The 15,887-nt window shown below is 44.5% G+C and overlaps 1 protein-coding gene across 1 annotated transcript in view; it reads right to left on the bottom strand.

Annotated features, from left to right (window-relative positions):
* Positions 1–9,779: 9,779 nt before the first annotated feature.
* LOC310864638 (histone acetyltransferase KAT5-like) overlaps positions 9,780–15,887 on the bottom strand; it is a 58,037-nt gene continuing 51,929 nt past the window's right edge. Inside the window, exons 12-14 of the mRNA XM_083773325.1 lie at positions 13,128–13,287; positions 11,433–11,514; positions 9,780–11,263 (exon numbers count right to left, since the gene is read on the bottom strand). Coding sequence (XP_083629451.1) covers positions 11,129–11,263; positions 11,433–11,514; positions 13,128–13,287 — 377 coding nt within the window. The 3' untranslated portion in view covers positions 9,780–11,128. The remainder of the gene's footprint in view (positions 11,264–11,432; positions 11,515–13,127; positions 13,288–15,887) is intronic.

The following is a 15,887-nucleotide window of genomic DNA, read 5'->3' as shown; positions in this document are numbered from 1 at the left end:
ACCAAATGGTTTCAGTGTCGCAAAGCCTAGCCTAGCGTAGCACACGTCACATCTCAAAATGGATGGAGAGAGATAGAGAGAGAGAGAGAGAGAGAGGATGTGTGCCGGTGTGTGACAACATATAGCAGATCTACAAGCGAACGCGTCCACACACAGTCCGTCTATTTGTCCCCTGGAGTGCAGTGACAGCATGCACGCAATGTGTGCATCTCATGCATGGTGTGCATGTGTGTGCACGCGTGCATGTGTGAAGCCTCATACATTTCCATGAGAAAAGAGACACAGGGGGTCTGCTAGAAGGAATGTAGAGAGGAGAGGAGAGGAGAATGGAGGAGAGGAGAGGAGAGGAGAATGGAGGAGAGGAGGAGAGGAGAGGAGAGGAGAGGAGAGGAGAGGAGAGGAGAGGAGAGGAGAGGGGAGGGGAGGGGAGGGGAGGGGAGGGGAGGGGAGGGGAGGGGAGGGGAGGGGAGGGGAGGGGAGAGGAGAGGAGAGGAGAGGAGAGGAGAGGAGAGGAGAGGAGAGGAGAGGAGAGGAGAGGAGAGGAGAGGAGAGGAGAGGAGTCCAGATATCCAGATAAAGATGGGTGGGGGGATGGGGCGTTGGGGGGGGTCCTACCTCCACATCTCAGCTGAAGCGTCGGAGCCTTCGTTCTCCCTCCATCTTCATCATCTCTGTCCTCTCCTCCCTCGCCTCCATCCCCCATACCACCAGCATGGTACTGACCTGTCTGCCTGCCTGCCTGTGTCTGTCTGCCTGTCTGTCTGTCTGCCTGCCTGTCTGTCTGTCTTCCGCCAACAGACAATATTCTTATTCTTGTGTGAGATTCTCTCTCTCTGACTAGCTCGCTACAGACAAGCCTCTCTCTCTCTCCCTCTCTCTCTCTCTCTCTCTCTCTCTCTCTCTCTCTCTCTCTCTCTCTCTCTCTCTCTCTCTCTCTCTCTCGTCCACCTTCACTTCCCCTTGCAGGCAATGCTTCTCTCTCTGCAAACCCACACACACACACCACGTGCGCGCGCACGCACACGCAAACACGTGCACGCAAAAAAACAGAAACAGAAAAAGGACTTCCTGACTGGTGGAATAACCCGGTTGCTCTCTCTCTCTCTCTCTCTCTCTCTGTGTCTGTATCTCTCTCTCTCTGTGTCTGTATCTCTCTCTCTCTCTGTCTCTCTCTCTGTCTGTATCTCTTTCTCTCTCTCTCTCTGTCTCTGTCTGTATCTCTCTCTCTCTCTCTCTGATTCTATTCCATTCACATCACACTAAAGCCAACCCCCCTTTCTCTCCACACACACACACACACACACACACACACACACACCCTCCCCCTCTGCTTGTCAGAAAAGGGGCTGAGGGACTAACCGACAACAAACGGACAGCATGAGATCTCCCTCTCTCTCTCCCTCTCTCTCTCTCTGTCTCTGTGTCTCTCTCTCTGTCTCTCTCTCTCTCTCTCTCTCTCTCTCTCTCAGAGGGAGGAAACAGAGACAAAGACAGATTGGAAACATTGAATTATAAAGTGTTACATCTTTAACGTCACGGACTCCTCTGAACCACATGGTACATGTTTACGCACCGCGACACACAGACCTTCTAATTGGGGCTGATTCAGGTGGAGCTGTGAAATCCATCGTTCCATCTTCAACCGCTTATCTGTAGTTGGGTCGCGGGGGGCAACAGAGCTCCAGACCTCCCTCTCCAGAGCAACATTTCCTGAGACAAAACGTGTTTGAGAATTAACCACTGCTCTATGGAATAGTGACACTACGCGCTATAGGTTATGTGCTAGGCTAGGTTTCATCCATTGAAGAGAATTGTGACACTACATGCTAGGCTATGCGCTAGGCTAGGTTTCATCCATTCAACAGAATAGTGACACTACATGCTAGGCTATGCGCTAGGCTAGGTTTCATCCATTCAACAGAATTGTGACACTACATGCTAGGCTATGCGCTAGGCTAGGTTTCATCCATTCAACAAAATAGTGAAGCTATACATGATATGCTACGCGCTAGGCTAGGTTTCATCCATTCAACAGAATAGTGAAGCTATGCGATAGGCTAGGTTTCATCCATTCAACAGAATAGTGAAGCTATACATGCTATGCTACGCGCTAGGCTAGGTTTCATCCATTCAACAGAATAGTGAAGCTATACATGCTATGCTACGCGCTAGGCTAGGTTTCATCCGTTCAACAGAATAGTGAAGCTATGCGCTAGGCTAGGTTTCATCCGTTCAACAGAATAGTAAAGCTACACGCTAGGCTGTGTGAAAAGAGGAGTTAACGGATTTGCCCGTAAACCTCTAGTTTAGCACCATATACAGTTAATATACGGTAATAAACAGGTGTGATGGTACATATACAGTTAATATACGGTAATATACAGGTGTGATGGTACATATACAGTTAATATACGGTAATATACAGGTGTGATGGTACATAAACAGTTAATATACGGTAATATACGGGTGTGACGGTACATATACAGTTAATATACGGTAATATACAGGTGTGACAGTACATATACAGTTAATATACGGTAATATACAGGTGTGATGGTACATATACAGTTAATATACGGTAATATACAGGTGTGACGGTACATATACAGTTAATATAAGGTAATATACAGGTGTGGTGGTACATATACAGTTAATATACAGTAATATACAGGTGTGATGGTACAATTCGGGAGTTTACTGGAGTTTGTTGGAAAGTTTAACGGGAGTTTCCTGTAATATACACATCTGTATGTGTCTCTCCCCTCTCTCTCTCTCCCTCTCTCTCTCTCCCACATCTCTCTCTCTCCCCCTCCGCCTCTCTCCCCCCTCTCTCTCTCTCCTCCCCCCCTCTCTCTCTCCTCCCCCCTCTCTCTCTCTCTCCCCCCCTCTCTCTCTCTCTCCCTCCTCACCCCCCTCTCTCTCTCTCTCCTCACCCCCTCTCTCTCTCTCCTCACCCCCTCTCTCTCTCTCCTCCCCCCTCTCTCTCTCTCCTCCCCCCTCTCTCTCTCTCCTCCCCCCCTCTCTCTCTCTCTCTCTCCTCCCCCTCTCTCTCTCTCCTCCTCCCCCTCTCTCTCTCCTCCCCCCCTCTCTCCCTCCCCCTCTCTCTCCTCCCCCCTCTCTCTCTCTCCTCCCCCATCTCTCTCTCCCCCATCTCTCTCTCTCCCCCCTCCCCTCTCTCCCCCTCTCTCTCTCCCCCTCTCTCCCACACTCTCTCTCCCACACTCTCTCTCCCCTCTTCCCACCTCTCTCTCCCCCCTCTCTCTCTCCCCCTCTCCCACACTCTCTCTCCCCTCTCTTCCCCCCTCTCTCTTCCCCCTCTCTCCTTCCCCCCTCTCTCTCTCCTCCCCCTCTCGCTCTCTCCTCCCCCCCTCTCTCTCTCTCTCCTCCTCCCCCCTCTCTCTCCTCCCTTCTCTCTCGCTCTCTCTCCTCCCCCTCTCTCTCTCTCTCTCTCTCTCTCCTCTCTCTCTCTCTCTCCTCTCCCTCTCTCTCTATCTCTATCTCCTCCCCTCTCTCTGTCTCTCTCTCCTCCACCCTCTCTCTCTCACACTCCCCCCCCTCTCTCTCTCTCTCTCTCTCTCTCTCTCTCTGTCCTACTTATACTAATCCTTTTCCTAGACTGATGACGAGTGGACATTTGGGGGAACTGGTGATGACACACTGTGTGTGTGTGTGTGTGTGTGTGTGTGTGTGTGTGTAGTGTGTGTGTGTGTCTATGTATGTGTATATGTGTGTGTGTGTGTGTGTGTGTGTGTGTGTGTGTGTGTGTGTGTGTGTGTGTGTGTGTGTGTGTGTGTGTCTATGTATGTGTATATGTGTGTGTGTGTGTGTGTGTCTATGTATGTGTATATGTGTGTGTGTGCGCGAGAGTTTAAAGGTTTAGAAAGGTCGTCAAGGGTGAAAATGTGTGTGTTTGTGTAAGAGTGACAGTTTGGTTGTAAAGGCCTTTGTGCCCTCCCCAAACATGTGTGTGTGTGTGTGTGTGTGTGTGTGTGTGGGGGGGGGGGGGTGACCAGTGGACCAATGGGAGGACAGGATTAGAAATGCTCACCTCACTGAGGGGGAGGAGTCATCATGACATCATCACATAGGGTAGAGTGGCCAGCTGGTTCCCGGTTCCATCGGTCTCAATGTGAACCCTGATGTCTGTCAGTCACAATGTGGGACAGACAGGGTCTCAATGTGAACCCTGATGTCTGTCAGTCACAATGTGGGACAGACAGGGTCTCAATGTGAACCCTGATGTCTGTCAGTCACAATGTGGGACAGACAGGGTCTCAATGTGAACACTGATGCCTGTCAGTCACAATGTGGGACAGACAGGGTCTCAATGTGGACTCTGATGTCTGTCAGTCACAATGTGGGACAGACAGGGTCTCAATGTGAACCCTGATGCCTGTCAGTCACAATGTGGGACAGACAGGGTCTCAATGTGAACACTGATGCCTGTCAGTCACAATGTGGGACAGACAGGGTCTCAATGTGAACCCTGATGCCTGTCAGTCACAATGTGGGACAGACAGGGTCTCAATGTGAACACTGATGCCTGTCAGTCACAATGTGGGACAGACAGGGTCTCAATGTGAACACTGATGCCTGTCAGTCACAATGTGGGACAGACAGGGTCTCAATGTGAACACTGATGCCTGTCAGACACAATGTGGGACAGACAGGGTCTCAATGTGAACCCTGATGCCTGTCAGTCACAATGTGGGACAGACAGGGTCTCAATGTGAACCCTGACGCCTGTCAGTCACAATGTGGGACAGACAGGGTCTCAATGTGAACCCTGACGCCTGTCAGTCACAATGTGGGACAGACAGGGTCTCAATGTGAACACTGATGCCTGTCAGTCACAATGTGGGACAGTGTCTCAGTTTGAACTTTTTTTGTCTGGTAAGAGACTCACCGCTTACAAAAACTACAACATGACGTCACTGAGCCGCGGTGGTAAGGGACTCACCGCTCACCCAAACACACCTCTCTGTTTTTACTAAAACTACAACATGACGTCACTGAGCCGTGGTGGTAAGAGACTCACCGCTCACCCAAACACATCTCTGTTTTTACTAAAACTACAACATGACGTCACTGAGCCGCGGTGGTAAGAGACTCACCGCTCACCCAAACACATCTCTGTTTTTACTAAGCACGCACACGTGTGTGTCTGTGCGGTGTGTGTGTGTGTGTGTGTGCGTTTGAAAACAAGTGAAAACTTCTACAGCTGGAGCCAAAGGTTGGCACTATGGCACAACAACCAGTGAAAGCCTGCCACCTTGTGACCATCTGCTGCTATGACATGCTGAACCAGCCCCTAGCATGTAACATGTAACGTGTGCTGTGATGTTCTTACGGTGGGCAGCCATGTTCTGGTTCCAGCGTTCCAGACCCATTCATTCATTTATCACGTCAACCAAATCCCACACAATATCTGGGCCAGTCTCACTACAGCATGGTGGTGTTACGGTGAACTTGGTGACCTGCTGAAATGTGTGACCATGGTGTAGACAATGACATCACAATGACAACACGTCAGTGTCTGAATGTAAATCATTGCAGTTTGTTTATTATCAGAGTTCAACCTATAGCCTGACCTGTTATTCAGGACACACATTAAGTTATGCAAGTAGGTAAGTTGACCACAGTCCACAATAGGGTTTAATATTTTCCCGGATTTGGCTCATTTTAATTCCCGGGAATTTGCGGACCTTTTCCCGGGCTCCCGCAGGAATTCCCGTCAGAAAAGAAAAACAAAAGAGAAGAAAAAAAAAGTGCCCACCAAAATGCATTTATATGTATAGATACTTCATATGTTCAATAGAATTGATATTTTTCGGTTGAAAACGTTTTATTTGAACGAAATATGAACATGAACAGCCTGCAATAAAATAATGTTATAGGACTACTACGCTATTCAGAAAACCTGACGGTGACACTTAATACTCTATGGGTAAAACACACTTCTCGGTTCTCACAGAGACTGATTAGGCTAAATGATTGACACGTGCAGCAGCTTTGTCAATCTTTTGTTTTTTGCCAACGGCTGATTGGCTCTGGCTTATTAGCCAGGCTATAGCAGCTTTGGGAGCGAGCCTGAAGATGTCCAACACGGTTCTGGAGAGAGTGACTCGGTGCTTGTCCAGCGCAGACAGGACATTATACGTTTATACGTTCTCCTCAGACATTCATTATTTAGCTAAAGTGTATAATGAGCTCTGTATCTGGTTAATTGCGGGAGGATGCAGGATTCGCGGAGTCCCGCTGATTTTAGCTTGACCGCCCCGTGCCCGCCCGCAGGTATGTAACCCATTCTGACCTGAGATCAGATTCATACAAGGTTTCCACTGGACACACACTGGTCTGATTAACCCATTCTGACCAGGGATCAGATTCATACGAGGTTTCCACTGGACACACACTGGTCTGATTAACCCATTCTGACCCGAGATCAGATTCATACGAGGTTTCCACTGGACACACACTGGTCTGATTAACCCATTCTGACCCGAGATCAGATTCATACGAGGTTTCCACTGGACACACACTGGTCTGATTAACCCATTCTGACCTGAGATCAGATTCATACGAGGTTTCCACTGGACACACACTGGTCTGATTAACCCATTCTGACCTGAGATCAGATTCATACGAGGTTTCCACTGGACACACACTGGTCTGATTAACCCATTCTGACCTGAGATCAGATTCATACGAGGTTTCCACTGGACACACACTGGTCTGATTAACCCATTCTGACCCGAGATCAGATTCATACGAGGTTTCCACTGGACACACACTGGTCTGATTAACCCATTCTGACCTGAGATCAGATTCATACGAGGTTTCCACTGGACACACACTGGTCTGATTAAATCGGGAATTTGCGTGCCCTGTACCCGGGAGGCCCGTAATCCCGGGATAAACCCTAGTCCACAGTATATAGAATACATCATAGAGCATATACATATTTATATGACTTACACTATAGAGCACGGAAGTCTGACGTCACTTTCAGTAGAGGGCGTCTGTCCCCAGGTTCATGTATTTTTTTAGTTGCATTGTAATCCCCATTGAGGCGATTTGAGATCGCCTCATATAAGAACTGTGTTTGAAAAATATGTCACCCCGGCCGCTTCACTCATATGGATATGAAGAATCAACTGACTGAGAAAAAACGCTAATGTTACTGCTGCTGAATTAGTTAGATTTTCGCTAGAAGCAGACTGTATCATATATGAGTGACTGACTGTTGCAAACGATACAGAGACACCTCCCTGACAATAACGCAGAGACAGCTTGTTTATTTTTGGACCACAACGCTTATGGTAGACGATATTAAGATCACCCCATGTTATTCTCCATAGAGAAATTACTTCCGCGAACCAGGGGAATCGAAGGGATGAGCGAGTTACGTCAGGACTTCGGTGCTCTATTACTTTTAATTATGTACTTAAATTCTCTTACTTACTTACTATCGCTCCTTTTCATGGGAGCATAGGCCGTTGACTACAGTCCGCCAGAGTCCTCCATCCTGGGTCCTCCTTTTCCAGCTGTTTCCTGGGACTTAAATTCTCTGTTATTTTAAGTTCATACCATGTTGGTTATGTTCTGACGTCAAGCAATGACGCTGAAATAACAGTTATAAAGGGGTATAAGGTTATATACGTTTTTTTACTCTTTTCCGAACATTTATAATACTTGCGGCCAGTGAGGCTTGTTTTTTGTTTGTTGTTTTGTGAACATTATTTTATTTGTTCTATATTGCACTTAATTTGATCAAGTTTTCATTAATTACTTCATTCATAATAAAAGTGGACTATCTATTGAAACTATGCATATACTATAGAGTGCTGTGTCTACATAAAATGCTATCTAAGTTAGATAAATTGAGTCTTTGCATTCGCCTGTAAGGTCGCCGAGGCTACGGGCTGAGATGGAGTCTGAAGAGGTGGGTTTTCAGACTATGGTGGAAGATTGTGAGTGAGTCTGTAGTTCTGACTGCAATGGGGAGTTCATTCCATAGTTTAGATTGGGAGTGAGTCTGTAGTTCTGACTGTAATGGGAAGTTCATTCCATAGTTTAGATTGGGAGTGAGTCTGTAGTTCTGACTGTAATGGGAAGTTCATTCCATAGTTTAGATTGGGAGTGAGTCTGTAGTTCTGACTGTAATGGGAAGTTCATTCCATAGTTTAGATTGGGAGTGAGTCTGTAGTTCTGACTGTAATGGGAAGTTCATTCCATAGTTTAGATTGGGAGTGAGTCTGTAGTTCTGACTGTAATGGGAAGTTCATTCCATAGTTTAGATTGGGAGTGAGTCTGTAGTTCTGACTGTAATGGGAAGTTCATTCCATAGTTTAGATTGGGAGTGAGTCTGTAGTTCTGACTGTAATGGGAAGTTCATTCCATAGTTTAGATTGGGAGTGAGTCTGTAGTTCTGACTGTAATGGGAAGTTCATTCCATAGTTTAGATTGGGAGTGAGTCTGTAGTTCTGACTGTAATGGGAAGTTCATTCCATAGTTTAGATTGGGAGTGAGTCTGTAGTTCTGACTGTAATGGGAAGTTCATTCCATAGTTTAGATTGGGAGTGAGTCTGTAGTTCTGACTGTAATGGGAAGTTCATTCCATAGTTTAGATTGGGAAGTGAGTCTGTAGTTCTGACTGCAATTGGAAGTTCATTCCATAGTTTAGATTGGGAGTGAGTCTGTAGTTCTGACTGCAATGGGAAGTTCATTCCATAGTTTAGATTGGGAGTGAGTCTGTAGTTCTGACTGCAATGGGAAGTTCATTCCATAGTTTAGATTAGGAGTGAGTCTGTAGTTCTGACTGCGATGGGAAGTTCATTCCATAGTTTAGATTGGGAGTGAGTCTGTAGTTCTGACTGCAATTGGAAGTTCATTCCATAGTTTAGATTGGGAGTGAGTCTGTAGTTCTGACTGCAATGGGAAGTTCATTCCATAGTTTAGATTGGGAGTGAGTCTGTAGTTCTGACTGCAATGGGAAGTTCATTCCATAGTTTAGATTAGGAGTGAGTCTGTAGTTCTGACTGCGATGGGAAGTTCATTCCATAGTTTAGATTGGGAGTGAGTCTGTAGTTCTGACTGCAATGGGAAGTTCATTCCATAGTTTAGATTGGGAGTGAGTCTGTAGTTCTGACTGCGATGGGAAGTTCATTCCATAGTTTAGATTGGGAGTGAGTCTGTAGTTCTGACTGCAATGGGAAGTCCATTCCATAGTTTAGATTGGGAGTGAGTCTGTAGTTCTGACTGCGATGGGAAGTTCATTCCATAGTTTAGATTGGGAGTGAGTCTGTAGTTCTGACTGCGATGGGAAGTTCATTCCATAGTTTAGATTGGGAGTGAGTCTGTAGTTCTGACTGTAATGGGAAGTTCATTCCATAGTTTAGATTGGGAGTGAGTCTGTAGTTCTGACAGTAATGGGTAGTTCATTCCATATAGTTTAGATTGGGAGTGAGTCTGTAGTTCTGACTGTAATGGGAAGTCCATTCCATAGTTTAGATTGGGAGTGAGTCTGTAGTTCTGACAGTAATGGGTAGTGTAGGAGCCAAAGAGTGCTTACGGCTCATTCAGTCTGGATCGAACCACCGGAGCTGAAATAACGTTGAGCGGTGGTGAGTAACTTGGTGCCACGCTGTGAGCTTGTAGATTTCTGAAAAAAAGTGTAATAATACTTTGGGAAAAAAATAAAAGTAGACAGACGGACAGACAGACAGACAGACAGACAGACAGACAGACAGACAGACAGACAGATATATGATAGATAGATAGATAAACAAGTCTTTTTTTTTATTCTCGTCTTTTTACACATTATTTGTCATTAAAAAAAAGAAATAAAAAGGGACATTACAACTTAAACCAGAAAACCATTAATTTAACACGAATGTCTCCTTTTTTTCAACTTTACTTCGTTTTTTTGTGTTTTCTTTTTCTCTAAGTATAATTCACAACAAAGCATTTAATGTACATTTAAAATGACGACTGTTCATTATGCAGAAACAATGAGTTAACACGATCTGTGCCGACGTGGAGATTCCTCGTCATCAGCTACTAAACTGTCGAGAATCTGGTCACTCCTTGATTTCTATAACAGTTTCACTGCTGATCACGACAACATTCCGACATACTCTTGTTTTCATCGTTTAATTCGCTGTTTTTTGATCACTTTAAAAAGATGCATGGTTTCCGTCGGACACGGTATAGGACACGTTTGGATCACGTGACCGGGAAAAAAAAACGACATCAGTCCCACTGGATTCCTAGGGCTGATGGGAAATGGAGGATTCCTAGGGGCTGATGGGAAACCGAGGATTCCTAGGGCCGATGGGAAACGGAGGATTCCCAGGGGCTGATGGGAAATGGAGGCTTCCTAGGGCTGATGGGAAATGGAGGCTTCCTAGGGCTGATGGGAAATGGAGGCTTCCTAGGGCTGCTGGGAAACGGAGGCTTCCCATGGGGCTGATGGGAAATGGAGGCGCAGAGCAGTGTCAACGAGAGGCAGTGGCGGCGCCCGGGTCTCCCAGTTCCTGTTGTTGTTGTTGTTGTCGTCGGGACAGTGGAATATGTTCGGACAGCGTTACAAACGACTGGAATATATTCAGGCGGATGTTCGTGAAACGGACCTACATATAGTGACTCTTCAACGCTTAGTGAAACGTGACCTCGCCTGTTTCACTGTTCACTTGTTTCACCGTCAACCAGGGGGCGTTCGTTTCAACACCAGGCTCGGGTGCGTTCGTTTCAACACGAGGCTCGGGTGCGTTCGTTTCAACACCAGGCTCGGGTGCGTTCGTTTCAACACCAGGTTCGGGTGCGTTCGTTTCAACACCAGGCTCGGGTGCGTTCGTTTCAACACGAGGCTCGGGTGCGTTCGTTTCAACACCAGGTTCGGGGGCGTTCGTTTCAACACCAGGTTCGGGTGCGTTCGTTTCAACACAAGGTTCGTTTTATCTAGATAAAAAAGGGGGATTGTGTTTTTTCTACTCAGTGGTAGTTAGAGAGAAAGACGGTTCAGTTCTGCCGTCTGTCAGCAGGGGGTGCCGTTTCTACCTTTCTTTTGTTCCAGTCCTTGTTTTTACCACTTGCCCCTCTTGCCCCAGGCCTTGGGGCAGTTGTTCTACCACTTGCCCCTCTTGCTCCAGTCCTTGGGGGTGAAGTGGAGACATTTGGGGTCGATGCGGAGGTGTCTTTTCTGCATGGCTCGCTCATGTCCGTCTACGATGTCCTCCGAGAGCGTCAGGATGTACTGGCCCTAAAAACACAATACAAACACACCGTTATGCCCTATAGCGCCCCCTATAGGAGACTCTGTTATGCCATTTAGACCCGAGGGCGGTTCTACAAATGCCTTCTAAATGTTCTGCAGTCAACCTGTTAATGAATCTCACCTTGTAGTAGTTGATTAGATTAATTAATCTCACCTTGTAGTAGTTGATTAGGTTCAGGTACTGAAGTGTAGAGATGACGTCTTCTTTCTTTACGCTGGTGATTTCACTGATTTCACTGATGGCAGAAAGACAACATCACTGATTTCACTGATGGCAGAAAGACAACATCACTGATTTAACTGATGGCAGAAAGACAACATCACTGATTTAACTGATTTCACTGATGGCAGAAAGACAACATCACTGATTTAACTGATTTCACTGATGGCAGAGAGACAACATCACTGATTTCACTGATTTAACTGATGGCATAAAGACAACATCACTGATTTCACTGATTTAACTGATGGCAGAGAGACAACATCACTGATTTCACTGATGGCAGAAAGACAACATCACTGATTTAACTGATTTAACTGATGGCAGAAAGACAACATCACTGATTTAACTGATGGCAGAAAGACAACATCACTGATTTCACTGATGGCAGAAAGACAACATCACTGATTTCACTGATTTAACTGATGGCAGAAAGACAACATCACTGATTTCACTGATGGCAGAAAGACAACATCACTGATTTCACTGATGGCAGAAAGACAACATCACTGATTTCACTGATTTAACTGATGGCAGAGAGACAACATCACTGATTTCACTGATTTCACTGATGGCATAAAGACAACATCACTGATTTCACTGATTTCACTGATGGCAGAGAGACAACATCACTGATTTAACTGATGGCATAAAGACATCATCACTGATTTAACTGATGGCATAAAGACAACATCACTGATTTCACTGATTTAACTGGTGGCAGAGAGACAACATCACTGATTTCACTGATTTAACTGATGGCAGAGAGACAACATCACTGATTTAACTGATGGCATAAAGACAACATCACTGATTTCACTGATTTAACTGATGGCAGAGAGACAACATCACTGATTTCACTGATTTAACTGATGGCATAAAGACATCATCACTGATTTAACTGATGGCATAAAGACAACATCACTGATTTCACTGATTTAACTGATGGCAGAGAGACAACATCACTGATTTCACTGATTTCACTGGTGGCAGAGAGACAACATCACTGATTTAACTGATTTAACTGATGGCAGAAAGACAACATCACTGATTTCACTGATGGCATAAAGACAACATCACTGATTTCACTGATTTAACTGATGGCAGAGAGACAACATCACTGATTTAACTGATTTAACTGATGGCATAAAGACAACATCACTGATTTAACTGATGGCATAAAGACAACATCACTGATTTCACTGATTTAACTGATGGCAGAGAGACAACATCACTGATTTCACTGATTTAACTGATGGCAGAGAGACAACATCACTGATTTAACTGATGGCAGAAAGACAACATCACTGATTTCACTGATTTAACTGATGGCATAAAGACAACATCACTGACTTCACTGATTTAACTGATGGCAGAGAGACAACATCACTGATTTAACTGATGGCAGAGAGACAACATCACTGATTTAACTGATTTAACGAGGGTCCAAGGGAGCTTCCATATAAAACAGAGATTCTCAAGCTTTTGAATTTCAAGTTTTACAAACATTGATTCAGAGCGCCTGCTGTGCTGTGCCATGCGTGTAAGTGTGTGTGTGTGTGTGTGTGTGTGTGTGTGTGTGTGTGTGTGTGTGTGTGTGTGCGTGTGTGCGTGCGTGAGCGTACATACTTGATGGTGATCTGGGGCCTCTCTCCGTTGTCCGGTTTGAGGTCCATGAGGATCTCCAGGATGGTTTGAGACCAGTAGGACCGATACGACAGCAGACCCAGGTCTGAGAGAGGCTTCTCCGGAGTCCCTGTTTTACCCTCCACCTTAGAGAGCTCATAACCTGAAGATAACCACAATACTATTAACTCTCCACCTTAGAGAGCTCATAACCTGAAGATAACCACAATACTATTAACTCTCCACCTTAGAGAGCTCATAACCTGAAGATAACCACAATACTATTAACTCTCCACCTTAGAGAGCTCATAACCTGAAGATAACCACAATACTATTAACTCTCCACCTTAGAGAGCTCATAACCTGAAGATAACCACAATACTATTAACTCTCCACCTTAGAGAGCTCATAACCTGAAGATAACCACAATACTATTAACTCTCCACCTTAGAGAGCTCATAACCTGAAGATAACCACAATACTATTAACTCTCCACCGTAGAGAGCTCATAACCTGAAGATAACCACAATTTACAATTTAGGCATTTATCAGACGCTCTTAATCCAGAGCGACTTACATTAAGCAAGAGCAAAAAAGCATGGGAATACATCACATAAAAAGCATTTATCATGAAACATGCGTAAGCTAAGAAAGTAACAGTGGAATATCTATATAATGAAACTATACATAACTATATATATAATTAAACTATACATATAAACTATACATATATACTATACTATGCTATACATATGTACTATGACGTGCTATGACTACATACAATGCAATTATAGTGCTGTCTACATAACATGCTATAAGTCTGTATCAAATGCTATCTAAGGCAACATAAATGCTATCTAAGGGGGTGGGGTAAGTGCTACGGGCCATGATGGAGTCTGAAAAGGTGGGTTTTCAGACTACGGCGGAAGATTGGGAGTGATGCTGCAGTTCTGACTGCAATGGGAAGTGCATTCCACAGTTTTGGAGCCAGAAGGGAGAAGAGTTTGGGACGTGTGGAGAGTTGTCCCGGCGTTTTTAGTGAGGGTACTTCCAGCTTCCCTGCGTTGGTCACCACAGTGATATGTGACCAGTGCCAACAAAACATGCCTCATGTCGCCTTTTCCATTTTTCAGATTTTTACAGATTATTAAAGTACAGAATGTAAGCTTTCATATGATGTATCATTCAATGAAATTGGACAATAATTGAAGGAGATATAACCATTTTAAAATGACTGGGGCATTTCACCCAAAGCTGAGAAAAGCCCTTTTCAATATTCACAACATTTTATCACCTTAGAGCTGGACAGAAGTGGGTGTGACAATGGGAGGGACAAGAGACAATAGGACGTTTTAGCTGTCAACAGTGCAACACTAGAAACACTGACATGTTTAAGCCAGTAGAACAAACAATGCAATTTGTAAGGTGCCCCAATAAACCCTTTTGAAAGTACTAAGTATTAAATACTAAGTATAAGTATTCAAGTATTAAATATTAAGTTAAGTGTTCAATTTAACTTATACACTACCTGGTTGTAAATAGCTGCAGTACACCATTTTATGCAGGTCTACTTTAAGCAATCAAAGTCAGACAATTGACCCAGTATTTTAAATAAATAAAATCGACGCATCAGGCTATGATGTTGTGCGCTTGTAGATTTGCTATTTTAATAAACAGATCTGTCCACATGCAGTCACAATGCCTGGTTTCATTTATAGTAATTCCTGTGCATTCGATGGGTGGATTCATACTACATCGGGTGTCTATTTAGTGTGCAAGGCTTACATCCGGTCTAAAGCCCACCCACTGTATGCCCTGATTTATATACACAATACATACACGATCCGTATCCTCCCCTCACCGGATGTTGAATTAACAGTACTAACGGCCGTATTTGAAAAGACGTAGCTCTTTGCTGGGTGCGCGAGGAAAAAAAATTAAGCGATTTTACCTTGATACCGTTTCTTAGAGACGGCCTACACAAACGTTCTATATACCAAATGAAAGCCTGCATTTCATAGTTTACATAGTATATAACCTTTTTTTAAATGAGCAAGAAATGAGCGAGTTGTGATTAAAAGAAAAGACGTGTGATCTCTTTGCTCTTTAACACACGACACAAACGGCTAACTAGGCTAGCTAGCTTCTAGCCTGTTGTTTGTTGGTGAAAGACTCCAAGCTGGGAAGTGTATTTCAGCGAGTAGCTATACGTGGTTTTGTTTATTTTCTGTAAAGTCTAACCCAAATGCCCAGAATACTTCTGTGTTTACAAACACAAGCACGCTAATGGGCGGTGATCAGAGCGTGAAACCTGAGGACAAAGAGATTACAGGACCAATCGTAACCAACATGCAAATCTCGGAACTGCGCTCTTCTGCCTCCATAAACTTGTTAAAAAACAAGCCCACTTTGACGTATAAATGTATACATTTCATTTGCCCAAATGAACAATCTGTTTGAATGAAAACCTTCTTCAACATTCAAACTGTATTAATATGAAAAAAAAGAAAATCACATAAAAAAAAAAAAACGAGTTTATTTATTGATTTAAGGCATGTTCATTCTGGCGACATGAGGCATATTCTGCTGGCACTGGTCACATATTAACCTTCTACAGCTCATAACCTGAAGATAACCACAATACTATTAACTCTCTACCTTAGACAGCTCATAACCTGAAGATAACCACAGTACTATTAACTCTCTCTCTCATAACCTGAACATTAACACATATTATATTAATGATGTTAATGATATTAGAAT

This window comes from Protomyctophum parallelum (genome assembly GCF_964188405.1).
Source record: "Protomyctophum parallelum genome assembly, chromosome: 1".
In the NCBI taxonomy this organism is placed as follows: Eukaryota; Metazoa; Chordata; class Actinopteri; order Myctophiformes; family Myctophidae; genus Protomyctophum; species Protomyctophum parallelum.
This window is presented reverse-complemented; position numbering and strand designations above follow the sequence as displayed.